Source organism: Aotus nancymaae, unplaced genomic scaffold (assembly GCF_030222135.1).
Source record: "Aotus nancymaae isolate 86718 unplaced genomic scaffold, 86718_ANA_hifiasm-v0.15.2.pri h1tg000012l, whole genome shotgun sequence".
NCBI lineage: Eukaryota > Metazoa > Chordata > Mammalia > Primates > Aotidae > Aotus > Aotus nancymaae.
Genome location: NW_026988423.1, coordinates 32867749 through 32887781, shown reverse-complemented (window position 1 = coordinate 32887781; position 20033 = coordinate 32867749). Strand labels below are relative to the sequence as shown.

At 41.8% G+C, this 20033-nt stretch overlaps 1 protein-coding gene and 1 long non-coding RNA gene across 7 annotated transcripts in view; one reads left to right on the top strand and one right to left on the bottom strand.

Moving 5' to 3' along the window:
* ETS1 (ETS proto-oncogene 1, transcription factor) overlaps positions 1-20033 on the top strand; it is a 126665-nt gene that overhangs the window by 86606 nt on the left and 20026 nt on the right. For 2 of the 6 annotated variants that reach the window (XM_064375575.1, XM_064375576.1), the window contains exons 4-9: positions 1206-1307; positions 8318-8437; positions 9848-10048; positions 12947-13024; positions 14020-14268; positions 18558-18818. In XM_064375575.1, coding sequence (XP_064231645.1) covers positions 1206-1307; positions 8318-8437; positions 9848-10048; positions 12947-13024; positions 14020-14268; positions 18558-18818 — 1011 coding nt within the window. The remainder of the gene's footprint in view (positions 1-1205; positions 1308-8317; positions 8438-9847; positions 10049-12946; positions 13025-14019; positions 14269-18557; positions 18819-20033) is intronic. The other 4 variants (XM_012470128.3, XM_012470129.2, XM_064375577.1 and 1 more) reach the window with 3 other exon arrangements.
* Positions 10992-18770, bottom strand: LOC135274627 (uncharacterized). The gene is made up of 3 exons (XR_010342418.1): positions 18540-18770; positions 12196-12444; positions 10992-11201 (listed from the first exon to the last, which is right to left on the bottom strand). It is a non-coding gene; the product is annotated as an uncharacterized LOC135274627 (long non-coding RNA).

Here is a 20033-nt window from a genome sequence, read left to right as displayed (position 1 = left end):
AGTGTAATTATGCAGGAAATGCTTTGAAACATGTGAACTACTTTGTAAATGTCTTGAAATGATCATTTAAGAAGCTAAAATAACTCTTTAATGTACCCTATCAAGATGATCCTTGTATACAGGAGTCATAATCTCAATAGCTAAAACTTCCTTTTAAATTGCTTGAGTGTCGTTAATTTGCAGGCCCATAAGTGACAGTTAAAATGCACTTGGGTTTTGGCAAATTCCAAACACATAGAAACGAGTTCTCAGCATAGGATTATACTTTTGCTTTGTGCCATATTGATTCTAAGGTGGAACTCTTAGCAAGTTTTTACAACCAAGAGGCATCTTAGGTCCATTGGATTCATGTAGTTCTGAAGTGTCATGGCAAACATATTTTACATGGTTCTTGCTACAAAAAGTATTTTCCCTTTGGCAGATTGGAAGATGCAGAATAGGTAAGAAATTTGTCTATTCTGTTAGAAAAAGCCTGCCAGTTTCGGGGGTGTCAATTTCCATTTATATCTCAGAATCTGATTTTTGCATTTGTGTTTCTTATTTCTCAATCATTTACTTGTACCTGGAAAAATTGCCAGATTCCTTTTTGGTGTCTCTGTAAGCATTGGGAAATACAACCTTTTTTTTAGTCTTTGTATTTTAGAAGATGCTTGTCAGTACAATCAAGCAGCCAATGATTTGCTGAGCACCTACTATGTCTTAGGCTTTGGCATTTTCACACATAGTCCACTTAATCCTCACAGCAAGGCCGGTAGAGCATCCTAGAGAATGAAAGCGAGCTTCATCTGAGGGGCTTTGAGACCTGGTTTATGTGCCTTCACTTGCCAGGCTGCTAGAGAGAAATACATATTTTAAAACCTTTCCAGCAGGGTGCATTCATTCATGTATTTCTTATTTCAGGCCATTTGCCCAATGTTTAGGGTGGGAGATTTGAACTAGTCTAAGGAAAGAGCGAGAAAATTTAACTATGGGACCCAGGGGGCAGTTCTGCTTTCTGGCTTGGATCCTGGAACGGAAGAGCCTCTCTGGGTTTCCCTGAACACCTGGAATTGATTTGGGTTTTGCTCTGGCTTCGAAACATTTGCTGAGGTGGAGGATGGTGGAGGAGGTAGGAAAGAAATAAATCCAGTGATTAAAAATAGCTTGTGCATGTCAGGTGCCTGAACGAATTTGGGAACATGCCTGCAATCCCTTTTGTCTGGCAGGTCTGAACTCCGGCGCGGCCGAATTACAACTGCTTTCATTTGTTTTTCCTGCTTCCCTACCATGTAATGGTCAAGGGCTCATTGGAACCATGTGTGAGCCTGGTGAGTCACCAAATCCTCAGGACTTCAGTGGTAATAATGTGTTAAAACTCCTTTTGGGGGATGGGGCAGGAGGTGGATGAAGGAAAGAGGGAGAAGTCTGAGGTCACTTCCTACAGATGTTCAGTGTGCTTGGCCTTCTTTGCAGGCTTCTTTCTCAGGCCTGAAACCAGCTTCTCCATGCAATTTGGAGCCTGCTTTGCCTTGCAGGAGACCGTCTATTTTGTCCTAGGGCAGCTTCCCTCTGCAGAGAGGCATCTCCTCTGAGCTGGCAAGTTGTACCCAAAGAGCGTGTTTTCCCTGGTGGCTGTGTGCATTGGCAGCAAACTGAGATACTGTAACTTGAGACTGGCTTGCATTTTTGGTCAGTCAGGTCACTGGAGGGTGAATTGGGGATTTTCTATGCAGCTTCTTTCTCCCTTCTTTGGAGTGGTTTTTATTGGCTACTGACTTAGAAAGGGTTAGGTATTAAAAGAAGGTCAGAAACCCAGTTGTATGTTTCCTAACTGATATGAGTTTGTTCCAGGTCTCATGGTGTCCTATTGTTTGGGACAATAATGGACAGTTTGGTTGGGATGTGTGGCCCCAGCATGGGCACTGAGTCATTTATTGCTTCACTCTTGCTGGAGCCAAGAGTCCTGCGTGCCCCCATTGTGTTGTCACATGATTGGGTTTATAAAAACTGAGCCAAGGGACTGAGGAGGGACACTTGCCTCCCTTATTTGCATTAACCTTAGCCAGAAGCTTTGTGGATTATAGCCCCTCCCTGAGCTGGAAGTCCTGCCTGCCCGGTTTCTAGTGCCTGTCACAGGAATCACTTGCCACTCCCTTCCACTCTACTTCCACCTTGCCTTTATATGAATGAGAGAGGGCAATAGAGACTGTCTTTCTTTGAGATTCCTTTGCACATTTTTCAAGAGATCATTAGCTTCTTTATCAGGAGAATCCTCTTGAAGACCAATGACCACTTTCCAGGGGCCATGAACTTCAGAAGCAGAACTATTTGTCAGTGTGGCTGCAACCATTTCTCTATTTGTATTGGTCTGAGGGGTAAAGGCACCTTATCTCCTACACTGAGACTTGTTCTCGGCAGTTTGGCCATGGCCTTACCTTTCACACTGCCCTTCTGTGCTGGCCGGAACTCCCAGCTTTTTAATTTATTTTTGTCTATTCTAGTTACAGTTGTAAGTCCATGAGGTTGACCATTAAGAGGAAACATCAATGCAGTCTTCTGCTTGTAGGAAGTGGAAGTCCAAGGAACTGGCTCACCATCTTGATTTGAAATCGTCTCTCTGTGATCCCACATTGGCACTTTCCCGATCATGACAGTGCTGCTTTGAAAGAAATTCTGTGGTTCAAGTGGGCGAAGGCCTGAAATACAGACCTAGATTTAAGCACCACAGAAAGTAACCTGAAGCCTTTTTTTCTTTTTGCTTGAGTTTATTTGCCTCTTACTAAACTTTCATTCCCTGACCTCCCTTTATCTAAAAAATAACCTTGTGACAATGAAATATTTGTGGGTGAAATGACTTCTTCTCTGGGATTAGCTTTATAATTCTTCTGCATGTGTGTATGTGTGTACAAGATGAAATAAAATTGAGTATTATGGATATTTTGAATAGAATTTCTCTCTACTTTTGTGAATGTTTGAAAATTGCCAAATAAAAAATGTAAAACTCTTGTGAGGGACATAGACACCACCTATGAACAGACCTCTTTTAAAAGTGGATTGAGCAAGTGACTTACCCAGTGTATGTCTCCACTAATGGCACAAGTGAAATCTGAATCCAGGGATTTTGATCAACAAGTTGATCAACATATATGCCTCCCTCTCTCTTTTTCCTTTGTCATTAGAATCCTATCTTTCAATTTGGAGAACTGTTCTTTTATCCTCTCCATATGGACCAGAGGTTTATTTTCAATTTACTTTTACTTTAAAAAACATATTTCAGTAAGGCTTTATGTAACAAACTAAACTTCTGTTATATGCACAGTTGCTCATTAGGGTGAGTCAGGGTTGCACATAAACAGGGAAGGAAGCCAGGTCGTCACTTAACCCATTTGCTTCATATGGAAGGAAGGAAGCCTCACTTCCATGAGTCCCAGGAAAGGAAAAGATTATAGTTGATTCTGTAAATGGCTGTTAATTATGTTCTTAAATGGCTAGCTGTATGATCCCTGGGTTTTTTGGAATAGTTTTACATTTTTAGTTACTCCTCAAATCTTTTAAAGTAAGAAAGAAAAAGTCTCATTTTTTTTTTCTTTTTCAGCTCTGAAAATGTTAGTTTTCTTGGATATCCGATCCATTTCTGTTTGCAGTGGAATAGAGTAGAAAGACCCTGAACTTTAAAAGTTGGAAGAATGACTTTCAGTCCCAGCTGGTCCCTGTTGGCCTTGTGACTTTAGGTCAAGCTCTTGATCCCTCATGGCCTTGATTTCCTCATCTGTGAAATGGGACCCTACAATACCTTTCCAGACCCCTCAGCAGCTTTATGTTTAGAGGATATTTTGGAATAGTGTATATGAAGAGTCTTGGCAAACTGTAAAGCAGTTCTCAGGTGTAAGGCATGTTATTCACTCTTGGTATTTATTTCACGCTGCTATTGAGTTCACATACCCAACACACACGGGTCTGATGGGGTTGGTCCCAGTCCAATGGTCATGCAAAACTGGGTCACATGTACCTTGAATTTCTTGTTCTTGGCTGTATCCCTCATCTCCTAACCCTAGGAGCCCAGATGCTCCAGTCTTCCCGTGATCATTGATTGAGAATGGTGAGAAAATAAACTTGTCAGGTCAGTAAAGCCAGATGTCTTGAACTTCTTGCCAAACAAAAGCCACCTCAAGTTTAGATTCTGTGTACCATTGTTGGTAAGAGCCATTCAGTTTCAAAGAACTGAAAAGAATAGTATGAAAAGACACATCAAACACCCTAGAAGGGTTCTTGGAAACTGAACAGCCCTTAACTTTGAGTTACATGTAAGTGAATGGAAACCCTTGTTTTACATTTCACTTGAAATATCTATGAGGTGGTTCAGGGTTAGGCCACAATGAAAAATGAGCAGATGTTTCCTTGCATTCAAATGCCACTAGATTATTCTTCTGCAGATTCAGGGAATGCTACCTGTTCACTTCTGTCTAAATACTGTGCAATCTTGCAATGGTTATTTAATCACCAGTTTCTACACAACTGTCTTTTGAGAGATCTAGGGGAATTCCTATAAATGTTAACTGAAATTTAGGGTCCTGAGGAATAGTCAGTGGACAGGAAATCTAATATAATTGTAATATATTTATGTCTTCATTTTCCAGTACATTGTGTTCAGAATTGCCACTGAATTATAGTGTTTCTCCAGGCCAGAGTCTCAGCATTTTGAAACAAATATGTTATTTGAATTTAAGATATTGTAATTATTAATACAAAGGAAATTTCAGTATTTTTCCATAAAATAAAATGAGTTAATGTCTATGGAGGTATTGATTAACTTCCAGACACTGATTCTAAAATTAGAAATAATTTGTACCTAATGTAAAAGTATTATAATAGGTAATGAAGTAAAGCATTTTAAGAATAAAGAGATATATGCTTAGGCTAGAAAATCATATCAGATTTTCTAACTGTGTAATGATTTTATTATTGTTTTTGGTCAGTGTAATGAACAGAATTGCTACAATCTACAGGCAACATAAAGAAAATTTTTGAATTAGTATTTTATATGATGAATTTATTTTCTATTTAATATACACTTTTGAACATGAGTAATCATCATTTAAGTACAATGCTCACACAACTGAAAAAGACAATCGTTGCCAATTGTTCACTTACTTATAGAGGGGAGTTTGACTTTTTTGTTTTTGAACCACAATTCCATACTTTATAGGGTGAAGTTCTGGCTTTTACATCTGAATCCTTTGGCTCCAAGGACAATGCTCTGCCTTCTCTGGAGCTGATCAAGTCCAAATACAGGTGTCCCAAGTGCACAGGGATGGTTTCCCCCAGCTGGGATGTGAGCACTTTTTTTTTTTTTTTTAAGAGATCTAGCACTTGAGTCCCATGGCCAGAGGGGCAGAGCCAGGCTCTGACAGGGCCACGACTGGGCTTGTGGAGATGGCATTGAGGTGGAAAGGCAAAAGTAATTCCAGCTGCTTTTCTGGGAGAGAACAGGTGAGAACCCAGAAATGCCTGCCCCCTGACAGGAAGCAGAAAGCAGAAACTTTTGTGAATTGTCAGCTCAGCAGTCCTGTCCAGCCCACACTGCTAGGGCATGTGGACTTACAGGAGGCAGACTCAGGGAACTTCTTTCTCAGGCTTTTTGCTGTCGTCCTTGGCTATCACATCACACTGGCATCCCGCTGTCATGTCGAGAAGATGCTGGGGGCTTCCTCATCAGTCTCATCTTTCAGTTTCTGTTGCAGCAGAACCATTGCTTGTCCATTTGGCCTGGCCTGTATTTTCCACATGTGTTGTCCTGGCCAATTTCCGCCGTCAGTAAGGTTCTTTTCATCAAGTCATAAATCTAATGGAGGGAACAAACATGCACAACAAAACCGACACAGTTCAAGCTTATGAATTTGTGTTGGATGGGGGTGAAGGGAGGAAAGTTGCTTCAAATTTGGAAAAATTTAATTCACTTAACATTTGTTGATTGACTCGTGTGTTTAGCCGTGTGCTGGGAGCTGGGGCTGCTACAGTTGTTTCTTCTCTCAGAAGCAATACTCTCTGGTTAACTAGAGAGTCCTTTTCTGTATAGTAAAACTGATTTCTATGCTAAAGGAAGGTATTTCTGGACCTGCCGCTTAGCTGCTGTTGGATGTGTAGAGTGGGGATGAGCGGGGAGCAGCCGTGTGTTTCTTACTGACTCATTGGATGATTACTCCATTGTTTGAAGGGCTGGATGTTATGTAATCAACATTTGATCCCCTCCCCTAATTTCTTCCCCCTAACAATCTGGGATTTTCCATCATTTTGTCAGCCTTCCTGGTGACATGTTGATTTTTCCACTAGATTTTTTTGGGCATGTCCCAGGGCAACCCAAACTCACCACTCCCTGGAACTTCAGATTCCTTGTCATTGGCAGGGCCTGGGAGAGCAGTTGGGAAGCCCTTCTGTTCTTCCAGGGCACAGCCTGGACTCTCGAAGTTTCCTGACAGCATCACTAAAAGCAGGCAGGAGAGAAAATACCACCCGTCCTTCTTCTGTGCAGTGTAATTTCCATTTATTTCAACATTCAGAGGCAATATATTTGCTCTTTTCTTTGGAGGTCACTAATTGTCAATTTTTCCTGTGTTTTAATTTCCCTCAGCCCATAACACATTCTTTATGTCCAGGGTATACTTTTTAACCAACCAAGATTTAGAAATGGCCAGTTGAAGAGTATCTGTAATAGCCTTGCCTGGAACTTAGTCATTTTATAAGTCAGTTTCATGGGATACACTAAAGATTTGGGTTTCTTGAAATCACTTCAGTCAAGTGTATCACTGTCAAAAGGTAACAGGAAAGCTAGTAGGGACTCTCAGCTCGTTTCCTTGCTTAATTCACTTTTTGTGGGAAATTATGCCTGAGGTGAATTCAGAAGATGTTTGAGTTCAGCCATATGTGTGTACTGACACCATAAACATGGTCTGAAAATACAGGAGGATCGGGATGGACATAGCAGAGATAAAGGTGCATGTGGGTATAGCAAATGATGATACATTTGCAGATCTGTAGACTGTAATGCCTCACTCTCCTTCACCACTGCCACTAATCAAACTTTATAGATTTTACCTCCTGTATGCACTTCAAATTGGCTCACTTACGTTATCTGCCTTGCCACTTTTGTAGTCAAAGCCACCATCATCTCTCACCAGGACTGATGCAATAACTTTCTAAAAAGTCTTGCACATCCATTCATACTCATCTCCTAAAACACTCTTTACAGAACAGATAAGGTGATCTTAAAACAAAATAATCTTTTTATAGTTGATGCTGATGTTGCTGCTCTGAGGACACTTTGAGAACCACTCATCTGGATTATTCTTTTCTTTCTAAATTCTCATGCATCCTTCACATCTCAGGTCAAATGTCTCTCTTCTTCTAAGGGAGGCCTTTCCTGTTTCCTCCAGACTTCCAGGAATTCCTATTGCACATTGATGTTGCATCATGTACTTCTCCTTTGAAGCCCTTATTGACATTGTATTTGAACATTTAACTGTGTAAGTAGATTAAACTCTATTTAACTATGTTAATACCCTCAAGAAGCTTGATATCTGATTCTTGCAGTAGATTCAGATAGCTAGCTTCTTGAGCGTAGAGACTATTTCTGTGTTGTTCACTGCTGTTTCTTTAATTCTTTGCACAAAGCAAGTGCTAGATAATGGTTGAATGAATGAATATTGTTATTTCCTTTTCATAGGTAACTGATTAATATTCTTGGTAAATGTGAAAGATAAGCAGGGACTGTGTATAAACTAGTAGAGGTGTTCAGGAAGAGTAAACATATTTGTTTGTCAGGGATGCAGTACATTTTAGGTAAGAGCTAGGATTATTTTAAGGTGCCTAGCATGATGTGGAGAGCCCCTTAAATTTGCTTGCTCATGCTGGGCCTGGTGGCTCGCACCTGTAATCCCAGCACTTTGGGAGGCCAAGGCGGGTGGATCACCTGAGGTCAGGAGCTCGAGGCCAGCCTGGCCAACATGGCGAAACCCCATCTCTACTAAAAATACAAAAATTAGCCAGGCATGGTGGCACATGCCTTTCGTCCCTGTTACTTGGGAGGCTGAGGCAAGAGAATTGCTAGAACCCAGGAGGCAGAGGTTACAGTGAGCCGAGATCAAGCCACTGCACTCTAGCCTGGGTGACAAAGCAAGACTCTGTCTCAAAAAAAAAAAAAAAAGAATTGCCTGCTCTGGTGAGGATGCTAGCACAGTTGTTTCCCAGCTTGCCTTCTTTCTTACAGCCCATTCATAATGTTTTATGAGTGGTTCATTACCTATGTAATTTTTCTTATTCATATGCAATTTTTTTCATGCAGATATGGAATGTGCAGATGTCCCACTCTTAACTCCAAGCAGCAAAGAAATGATGTCTCAAGCATTAAAAGCTACTTTCAGTGGTTTCACTAAAGAACAGCAACGACTGGGGATCCCAAAAGGTATGTTTTTGTAGTTGGAAAAAGAGAGGTTGGGGACAGACCCTTCGGGAAGACTCATCTTCTCACCTGGAGCATGTGAAGCAGACGTTACACTAACCACGTTGGAGTCAGCGGCTGTGGGTCATGGCTGCCGTCTGTTAGGGCAGTCATGACACATATGCTGAGGCTGCCCCATCTCCTGGGCTTGTCTCTGCCATCTTGTTATGAGGACAGCGGTCCTCAAACTTGCCTGCACACTAGAATCACCTCTGGATCTCTGAAAACTTCCACAGTCCAGATCATATTCCAGACCAATTAAATCTTAATCACTGGTGGCATCAGTATTTTAGAAGCTCCTCAAGTGATTCCAACCTGCAGACAAGTTTGAGCAGCATTGCCTTAGGGCCACTCTGGGCTACTGGGAAGTCAGGCAGCGGCCTTTCTTGGAAGTTACTGATTTCTCTCTTCTCTTCCATGTACTTTGGCAAAATGTGTTTGCCCTTGGATGTTCTTATCTGAAAAGGTTTATTTGGGAACATAAGGGGACTAGAATTCTCAGAAACAGGAAGTGACTAGAGTAGGCCTTCTCCAAGGAACATTTCACGAACAATTGAGACCAGAAAGAGGTTTTCTGTTGAGTAGAGAGCAATATATTTTTAGATCAGGTCAGTTCTCACATCTCATGAAGTAATCTGCTGGATTGAAGGGGTACCCTTGGAGCATCTGTGATGTTGGGCACTACACCTGCTGTCAATGAACTTCTAAGTGTCATTGGCAGGTGTAGCCAGGTTAAACCTCAAGTCTCACACATCAAGATTGTGTGTTATCAGTACTACAGTGCTACTCAAAGCATGGCTTACGATAAGTACAGACTTTGCAGAGTATCTGGTATAATACAGGCACCTAATAATATTGTTATTACCAAATGCCATTTGAATGACTTACTACTACTAATTGCTACAGTTATTACCACTACAATTGGCTAAGATAAAAAATAATTGAGAATAATAGTCTCAAGTATATTATAAGTTAAGAGCAGGGAGAGGCATGTGCAATCTCTTGTTATTATTGCTATTAAAGAAGCCATTTGTTCTCTTGTTCAGGGCTTAAAAAAAATCCAATGGGAATAAGGCAGTGAGAGAGGAGATTCGTGGAAATCTTTGCCTGCAAGGGCAGAGAATACTCATGTGGTACTTTTTGGCTGGCAGTAGTGATCTCCTAGCTGGTGAAATAGAGAAGGCAGAGATGTTGAATGTGGAGGGGAGGGTTATGGAAGGCACTCAATGGTGTGCATGCTAGGCTGGTGCTTCCTCATTCTATGAATAAAGATAGCATTCTCAGCTAAGTCCAGCTCCTTCAGTATCCTCTCTGAGGCTTGGGTAAGACTTAGGAGCCCGGCCAGCTGGATCTTCATCTGATCTCTTTCTTCAGACCCCCGGCAGTGGACAGAAACTCATGTTCGGGACTGGGTGATGTGGGCTGTGAATGAATTCAGCCTGAAGGGCGTGGACTTCCAGAAGTTCTGTATGAATGGAGCAGCTCTCTGCGCCCTGGGTAAAGACTGCTTTCTCGAGCTGGCCCCAGACTTTGTTGGGGACATCTTATGGGAACATCTAGAGATCCTGCAGAAAGGTAAATATGTGGAAACAGGGAGAGGTGGAGGTTGTGTGGGGTTGCCATGAGAATAGGTAGGGGACTCACCCAGTGGTGGGACATCAATGCCTTTCTCTGTGGGTGTCCTATTGTAGGACGTATGTGGGGATGTGCCTAGTACAGTGTTCAACGTGTAGCAGGTACTCTTAGATGAGTGTTAATTTCTTTTTCTTCTACATATTGGGGGTCCAGATTTTAATCTTAAGCAAGATTACACTCCTGAAGCTTCTTGGATTGCAACATTCTAATCTAGGTCCTTTTCTCAAACCCAAGCCCTGTTTGAACAAACAGTGTCCACAGCCAACTCAAGAATAGTTTGTGTGTGTGTGTGTGTGTGTGTGTGCGCGTGTGTATGTTTTGCTGCAATCTTAATACATACTGCTTTGATGCATGGCTGCATAATACCCAGGAAAGCTTAGCTTCTGAGAGTGTATTAATAAGACAGATTTCTCTGCCCACTAACTGGATTGGAATTGCAGTAGTGCATCATACCTTTTACATCTGGAGCAGGAGCTGGGGTTATATCAGGACACTGTGTTGCAACCTTGTAATGACATGGCCTCTCCTAGCAGCCTCTTCCAACCTTTTTGGACCAAGTGACTCATGTACCACAGTCCTGGCTGAGTATAGAAACAGCAGCAGGCGGCAAACTTGGGTGTTTTTGCGCTTATTTTTCTGAATTTTTTCTTAAAATAAATTTCAGTTACCAGCAGTCAGCAGTGCCCTCCAGCTGACTGTAAGCCTAGAAGCCCATTGCCCTCTCTAACCCAGGCCCACCCTTTCCCTGTGGTCACCAGCTCCAGCCCTTGGCACAGACACCGGGGGAGGGGAGCAAAACTCAGGATTAGCACTTTTACCCCACATAATACCTTCCTTTGTTTAAGAATCTATTCCACTCTGCAGTGCTCAAGAGAGACCCAAACTTTATTTCTCTGTGCTTAAAAGTGTTATCTTTATTCTTTCTCTTCACCTTCTATTGAAAAATAAGACATAAAGGAACGCAGGAAAGAACTGGTGAGTCTTTCTGTGGCTGCTGTTAGCGGGGATGGGCAGGCAGCTGCACAGTCTTCCCCAGAGCACCGGCATGTTCTCCGTGCACAGACACCCACTCGTAGGTGTTGACATGAGCGACCTGTTTATAGAGGGAAACGATATGGCAGGCTCCTAACTGATCTGATTTGACTGTTGACTTCTAAACACAATAACAGATTCCACCAGACTGTGTAACCTAATATATTCTACTAAGAGACTGTTTTCCTTTATTTATCACAATGGAGCTGCCAGGTGTTTTGGGCTATCTAAGCCCGTCTGATTGTAGTTACAATTAATATCTCTATTGTGTCTCCTTGTTTCCAAAGTTCTTTCAAATTCATTTTCTTTTTGGATTATCACGATAACCGTGTGAGATAGTAAGGGCAAGTCCTAATATTGTCCTTGTCTATAAAATGAAGCTCAGGCTAGGTGATTTCTTCAGTATCACTCATCTCCTTAAACTTCATTTTATTTTATCTTTCAATATATTTTTATTTGACTTAAAATTTAACTTCCCATCCTGTGCCTTTTGTAGAATAATATGGCCTTAACGGGGACCTTCTGGCCCCTAAGACAGGTTTGGCTTTCCTTAGGGCTAAGGAATAATGTAAGAAAAATTTAAGAAAATTAGGATGTAAGTCAATATGTTTGAGAGCAAAAGTCGTATCATCCCACCCAATATTCTGTTGAAAAAGGCAGTAAGAATTCTCCCTCTTCAGGTTCAGGAACTTGAAGTGTGTATGTTTTGCTGCAATCTTAATACATACTGCTTTGTATGTGATGAGCAAGATGTTTGTGCTGAGGCTACAGCTTTTGTTCTGTAATTAAACTAAAGCAACACAGCACCAAAAGAACATAGCTGTTTGGGGTGGGGTGGAAGGCCAAAGGTACAGGGATGTTTCAATCTGATAAACTGCTAAAGCAAAGTTTAATCGTTTTATCTTAACTGGGAACTGTTTTTCTGTGCAGGCATAAACTTGTTTTCCCATCAGTCTTTGCTCCTAACAAGCTATCAAATACCTGAGGAAAAACCCAAACCCACACTCTCTCTATGTCAGATTCTTACGGTGAAATATAATCAGACTACTCCATACAAGAATCGGAGGCCATGGCATTTGTTTCAGGGTAATTAGAGGATCCCAGGCTCACTGCAGTGCCTTGCAGAGCTGTCTATACGTAGGCCCACTTTGTCTCCATTCCTCTCCTTTTCCTAGGAGACTTGGCATCTGGGCAGGAGCTTGGTTGGGTTTCTCTTCTCTTCCTTTACACGAGCCCAATCGCATTTCACTGAATGGAGTCACTTTACCAGTGTCCTGCTTCTTGTCTGGGCCTGAACTTGAAATCTGAGGGCAATAGAGAAAACACAAAACAAAAACCAGACATCTGTTAGGGGAAGTGGAGAACATAAAATCTACTGCCTAAAGATTGCAATGTATTTCTGAGAAGTTTTGAAATTGATCAGTTTGGGGATTGATTCTGGCAACCTCCTGGGATGTCCTCAAGCCTTTGGCTCTAGTGTGGTCGACACACACGCAGCATGAATGCATTGAGAATCAGCGCGGAATGCTTTCTCAGCCCTTAGAGATTACTCACAGATTCTCTTTCCAAGATACTAAATCCCATTTCACAGCCACTGAAATAGTAAACTTAGCCATATTTTTTTGATCTCATCTTTAGACAAGGCCACAGTCAGAGTAGACTCAGATACCAACTCAGTTAATGAGTATTCAGATTTCTTAGAAAAGGGGTTGAGGCCATTGTGGTCCTTGCATCCAAGATCCTTTTAAGGTCAAGCATGACTTGAGTATTGACCTCTTTGTTTCATTCCCTATATGTTTATTACAGAAGATGTGAAACCATATCAAGTTAATGGAGTCAACCCAACCTATCCAGAATCCCGCTATACCTCGGATTACTTCATTAGTAAGTTCACTGACAATCCTCTTCTCTCATGATAATAGGAAACTAGGAAAAGACCCCTATCTCAGTCGATCTCAGGCTCCTTCATGGTAATTCTTTCAAAAATAATATCTTTTTAAATGTAGACTCTTCTTTGTTACTTTATTATTTTCCACAAAGCACAAAGTTTCAACCTATGTACATGTTTCATTAACCTACCAAGTTCCTGCACATAGGATCTCTCTCTGATATCTTCAACCTGAAAGTCATGCAGAGAGACTACAACTTGACCCTGAAACTTTTGTTCTCATTTGATACTGTGCACTATGATGACCAAAAGAGGGTGGGATTAGGGATTCGATCTTGGCCTTTGTTCTTTCCTTTTTGTGGAGATGACAGCATTTCCTCCAAAATCCTTCTTTAAGAGTGTGCTATGCAGCTTCAAATTCTATTATAGGAAATACAGCCTTCTCCTTTTTCATGTAAGTTACTCAGCCATACTGAAGAGATAGCCTGAGGGAAAGAATGAGTGTAGGCCTGTTGCACTAATGTAAGCTCTGAGATGAGATGTAGGACCATCTTATCTGATGGCTCTGCTTTTAAAGGGAATAGTAAACAGGTTTTATTTTTTCATTTAATATATTTACATTACTACAATTTTTATTCCAGTAACACAATTATATTAACTACTCTTCGTCAAGAGCTTGTTGTGTGGGGAGTATTGGTGGGCATTTTACCTATATCCTCATTTCATTTTCCTCACAGTGCTCTAGGAAAGATTGCAGTCATCCCCATTTTATAGATGAGGAAATGAAGTCAGAAAAGCAATGATCTTGTCAAGGGCCATAGCTAATAAGTAGTGGACAAGGTTAAAAACCCAAGCCTTTCTGATTTAAAGTGTTTTCCCTTTATTATCTAAGGAGCTTGTTCCACATCATGGGGCCTCTGTACATGGTGAAAAACTGCTTGTTTTAGGTACAAATCTCTCCTCTCTCAAATTGCAAACCCTCTGTTTCCAGGCTATGGTATTGAGCATGCCCAGTGTGTTCCACCATCGGAGTTCTCAGAGCCCAGCTTCATCACAGAGTCCTATCAGACGCTCCATCCCATCAGCTCGGAAGAACTCCTCTCCCTCAAGTATGAGAACGACTACCCTTCGGTCATTCTCCGGGACCCTCTCCAGACAGACACCTTGCAGAACGACTACTTTGCTATCAAACAAGAAGTCGTCACCCCAGACAACATGTGCATGGGGAGAACCAGTCGTGGTAGGTCCTATTTAGTCTCTAAAAGCTCTTGGGTTTACAAGAATTACCTGGCTTTGTGAGTTTTTTCAGGTTCCATTTATTACTCATTTATTAGACTTGTAGATTCCTCAGTTTCAGCCTTCCCATCTTAGAATGTCTGGATACTAAGAGCTTTCCACTGTGGTGTTTTAGCCAAGTCCATAATTATGACAAAGGCCGTGGGGTCCACAGTGGAATCAAAATCAGGCAATTAAGAAATTAAATGTCTTACTTGGGTAAAATGTTTTACTCAATAACTCTGGTTGAATTTGGTTATTTTTTAAGGTATGCTCTATTTTCCTTGAGGTAATTTTACTTGAGGAGGACGTAATCAAATAAAAATGGTTCAAGTGACTACCCTGGAAAATGTACGTTTAACATGTGTCCTGGTGCTCCTCCCAGAGGGCTCCTTGGTGTGACTGTAGATCCTGGCTTGCTACCTGGAATGACCTCTGCTGGCCAGCCTGGGATCTTTACCCTCCTGTGACTTCTTTGGTTTGGGAAGATACAAGATGGTTAACCAACGGTTTATTTGGAACCAGTCATCAGCAGTGTGGCGCAAGTGTGTATTTAGCTAGAGGACCAGGGAAAGAGGTGGCCAGGGGTTTCCAAAAGAAGGTAGTTTTGTTAACATGACTATTATAATAATGATAAAATATTCACTGACAGTGAAGAAAATGTTTCAAAATAGAGCTGGCTGACATAAAGCAAAAAAGGTAAAACAACCCAGTTTTTAGGAACAGGACATAAACACGCAGAGGTACAGCCTACCTAGTAAAGTGTCCAAATTGTTTTGTTTCTGAGAAAAATGCAGTCTTTTGTAAGAAAGGGCTTGTCTATTTAGCGAGAGCTAGATGATTTCTAAAAAGGCGACGAAGATGACTTTTCTGGTGGGTAAATGGGAAACAATTATAAACGGGAAGAGGAACAGGAGAAAGCTGATCAAGCGGGGCTTGGGTCTGATGTCAGGCTGGGGCTGGCCTACTAGTGATTCCTGCTCACTGACCATATGTGGTACCTATTCTGAGGCACTTGGAGGAGAGCCCAATGGCACCTTTACTTTGAAGAATCATGGGCCATGCACATTGTCATCTTCTTCGAGTATTCAGGCTCACACTTCCTCCCGACAGGCCTAGGGTTCACCAACAAGCCCTGCAGAGGGAAAGTCCCTGCAAAATCAGAACCCATAATCTTCCTTCTTAAGGCTCCAGGGTGTTTGTATTTCAGACCAAAGGGGATGGGTGGGACCAGTCGGCCTTCCCCTTTCTGGCTCTTTTTTATTTTTGGGTGCGTGTCTATTTAAATACATACACACAAGTGTGTGTATATGTGTTTCTTTTTTATCAGGTGGGTCAAAGCATTAAAATGACTTTCATCCTTTTGGGACTTTCTGTACATCTACACAGGGAGGCCAAGCCTGTGGGTTTGGGCTCAGCCATGTTGTAACTTTGGGTAGATCTCCTGTCACGTTGTTTTGAAATTGCATCTGGCTTTGCATTTGTGTAATTGTCTCTTTTTCCTCTCCTTTTCTTGGTTCTTGGTTTTGGTCCCCACCACCCCTCCAACCCCAAACTAATGACTATGGACCAAAAGTGACCCTTACAAAGAGGCATGAGGTATTTCTTTCTGGCTCCACTCTTCTTCCCTCCCTCCAAGTTCAGCCCACAAAAACTTGAGAGGAAGACCATTTTGTGCAGGGCTGCTTTCTGCATGTTAGAAGTGCTGCAAACAGGACCTATGCAAGGGACCGATCAAACTGAGATGCTGTGATTGGTCTACACCGAAAACATTACTGTTAGCTGATTGTTATTTATACTCATCATAGTACAGTATTCACAGGCTGCATTATAGCATAACAGAGTGCTTCTGTGTCCCACTTATTTGGGCCCTAAGGACTGTCTTTGTATGAGTCGCTCAGTGGGTTGCTGGGGGCTGCCCCATCTTCTGTGTTGAGTGCTCTGAGGTCTGTTTGGTGGAGTCACATAGCTTTGAAAGAACCTTGCCGAGCCCCTTCTCAGAAAGACTGGCCAATGGACATTTTGGAGAACACACAGGTTTCCCTACATGAGCGCAGCAGTATAACCAAGTGTCTAATCCAGTTGGATTCTACCCATTTTTGGAGAAAATACCCGTAAATGAAGGTTCCCAGCATCACGGTTGTGAAATATAGCTAAAATGAAAGCTGCCTACTGCTGTAAACCACAACTCTCAACAGGGTTGCATTTGGCTCATGTTTGGGGGGTTGCCAGAGACTGGTTCTGGCTTGGTTTAGTTGCCTTGCTTATTGGGACTCCTTGGAAACTCTACTGTCTTGCTTGTGAAAATTCTGATCTCCTTTTTTTCCAAATATAAAATTGGCTGATAGAGATGGAATCATTTCAGAGAGACTTTAGCATAAATACCGACTTGGTGGGGTGTTGACAAAAATATAAATTCTCCTTAGGCTTTTGCTGTGTTCTCTCAAAGAGAAAATAAATGACCATGAAGATCAATAGCTGGTATGAACAAATACCTTTTTATGAAATGCCACAAAATTTCCTGTTCTGCTGAAACAAGGCTTTGATATTCTGGTTGTAGGCTGTTTTCTTGAATCATTTAATGTGAATTTCTGTAAGGGAAAACTTCATTTTTAATCAGAATGAAGAGGTGCCATTGTGACAGTGGACTGGGTGGGCAGGGCTGATAACTCCATGGAGCTCTTCAGTTTGCCTTCTGGAGATTACCCTCCTCTGAATGGATGAGTTGGGGAAGGCATGAGATGAAACTGACAACACCATCTTTCTGTTTGAAGCAGTTCTAGAGGGGTCAGGAAGTAGAGAAAACCTACAACAGTGGATTTTACAGAAAGTACACATTCAACTGAATATATTTTATCCAGATCTTTAAAAAATTTTGGGAGCAACATATTTTTCTATATATTTAATTTAGGTTTGGGCATTTGTTCATGTTTGATTTTCATCATTTTAACCAATCTCCACTGTCATGGAGGGGAAAATACACTGGAAACACACTAATATGAAGTTGTATAAGTCAGCCTTATTCTGGGATTTGAAACTTATAGATTAACCACTCCTGAACAATTAAGAGTTGACTTACAGATATTTCTACATAAATATTTGTCACATCCCTTTGCTTCTTGGCTTGTGCTGAATTGAGGTTGACCGTCTAGTCTCCCACGATTTAACTTCGGTTACTTGAAAGGTATCTGAAAGTTGCATATCAAAACCATTTCTGTGAGCCTTTTTAGCTCTTAGATGCATTTGTTTTCCTCCAAAACATTTTTTTTTTTTTTGCTAGCCTCCTTTTTAGTGGCATTTTTACCAATGGAAATTTCTCCAGGAGCTATTGTGCAATCATAGCAGCTGTTTATAACCTGGTTTGGGAAATTAATGAACTTGCATGATCTTGTGGTCAGTTAAGAATGCCTTGAGCAACTCACAGAGTAAAGGATTTCTGACACTGCTATGGACCTTAACTCTTTAATAAACCTTTTAAATATTGCCTACACTTTTCCAGTGAAGTTTATATTTCGAGTACATAGTTTTACTTGGAGAGGATAAAGAATATGGTTTTCTGTTTAGAGAAGTGATAGTGTGTATAAGTTTTGAAAGTCTCTTGGGAAAAGCATCTTATACTATCTTACTCTATTTGAGAAGGCATAGGGTCAGTACATGTATTATCATTTCAAAATAGTATTTGGGAAAAATGCTAAAAAATAGCACTTTAGTTCCAAGGTCAAAAAAGGCTAATCTGCTCTTAGTCTAATGGGATTCTTTTTTCTTATGACCAAAATGTTTTCCAAACTGGGCCTTTTGAAATCATCTCATTGGCTTGAGTTGGAGTGGGGGATTCAGCCTGACATTGCTCCGATTTCTTCATGTATTCACTGGGCCTACAACATCAGCCAGAAATTACATCATGACATGTGTGATCCTCAGCTTCTAGATTTCTGGCTTTAGAACTCTTGAGGACCCAAACACTACTCTGACAGATGTGAGCAGCGTTTGACTCTGAGTCTCTGTAAGAGGAGTTCTCAAACCAGGCAGCAGAGTGGATGTGGACCCTCAGATTGTGGTCTAGGGTAGCCCCTTTCCCCAGAGTAAACTCATGACCCCTGAAGCTTCCATTTCCCCTGGACTCTCACTTCTTCCTTCCCTCCTGCAGATCTGATTAGCAATCTGTCCTCCATAAGAGGGTTTTTACAGTTTTTTTCCCCCCACTCCCTCCTCCCTCCTCCCCTGTCCTCTTCCTACCTCCTCTTTTACCTCCAGGTAAACTCGGGGGCCAGGATTCTTTTGAGAGCATAGAGAGCTACGATAGTTGTGATCGTCTCACCCAGTCCTGGAGCAGCCAGTCATCTTTCAACAGCCTGCAGCGTGTTCCCTCCTATGACAGCTTCGACTCAGAGGACTATCCAGCTGCCCTGCCCAACCACAAGCCCAAGGGTACCTTCAAGGACTATGTGCGGGACCGTGCTGACCTCAACAAGGACAAGCCTGTCATTCCTGCTGCTGCCTTAGCTGGCTACACAGGTAGGCGCCCTCCCGCTGCTTAGGGCAACTCTGTCTGCACGTTTCTGTGGGTGGGGTCCAGGAAGGCACTGTGCATATCTGACCAGTGACCATGACAGACTCCTTTTGCAGGGCAGTGGGGAGAAGTCCCTTTAAGAATTCTTTAGTCTCTCCAGCCACTCTGCTTGTGAATAGCCATTGATTTTTGGAAGCAGATAGTATTATTCTATCCCAAGGGATCATTTCCAAGAATGGTAGGAAACTTATATTTTGGGTGTTTTTCCATGTCTGGGGGAAGGGAACTGTCATGATTTGGTGTTCCTGGAAACTGAATCTAGTGGCCTGGCATCAGGGGATTTTTCCTGGTCTGCTCTTGGGAGGTCTTTCTAAATACAAAATCAACAGCAGCATCTCTCAAAGGCACAACTGAATGGCCTCCACACTGGACTCTTCTGCAGCATGGTTCTCTTTAGGCCAGCTGTTCAAATGTGGGAGCAGTGTCCTCAGTGGCTCTCCGCCCTGTCCAGATCCATCCTGGACTGTAGAGGAGACCCTTCCTCTCACTTGGCTTTATTATCAGTTTTCTTCCAGGAGCAAAAGCTGTGTTATGATAGTGATGAGTGAAGAAAGACCATAGAGAAATGAAGCTGTAGGTTGAGAGCTTGAGCTTTGATTGAGACTCTGGTAGTAGAGCAAAACAATTCTTTGTTCAAATGGGTTGTAGCACATCATGCTACTTAACCAGAAAAACGTGTGGAGAGTATATGTGAGAAATAGCCAAGGAGCATTAATGTGTTAATCATCAGATCACTCTGTAAGATTGTAGTGTTTTCTAAAAATTAGAAGGTGTGTTGTGAGTATAGCTTATTTTAAAATAGCTTTCATTACTCAGATGTGATCTAGGCCTTTATCCTCTTATAATTCTCTCCACGCTGGACACATTTTCATGTAGGGACCCTTTGTGTGGATGATGACAAACAGCAAGATCTGTGTTTCTCTTGAGGTACTTGTCTGATCTTTAGAGTATGCTGAATTCTTATTTTTGCGTTCAGGGAAGCCTTAGGTCTTCTACGAAGAAAACCATTGACCTTTGAGAACAATTCAAATGCTTGAAAACTTACTCCCCTTTGAAAGGTCAGGAGTGTGTCTCTTCTGTTGCATTCCACATAGCCCCTAGTGCAGTTCATTGCATGAATAGTGCTTAGGAATCATGTCTGTGTGTTGGGGTAGCAACAA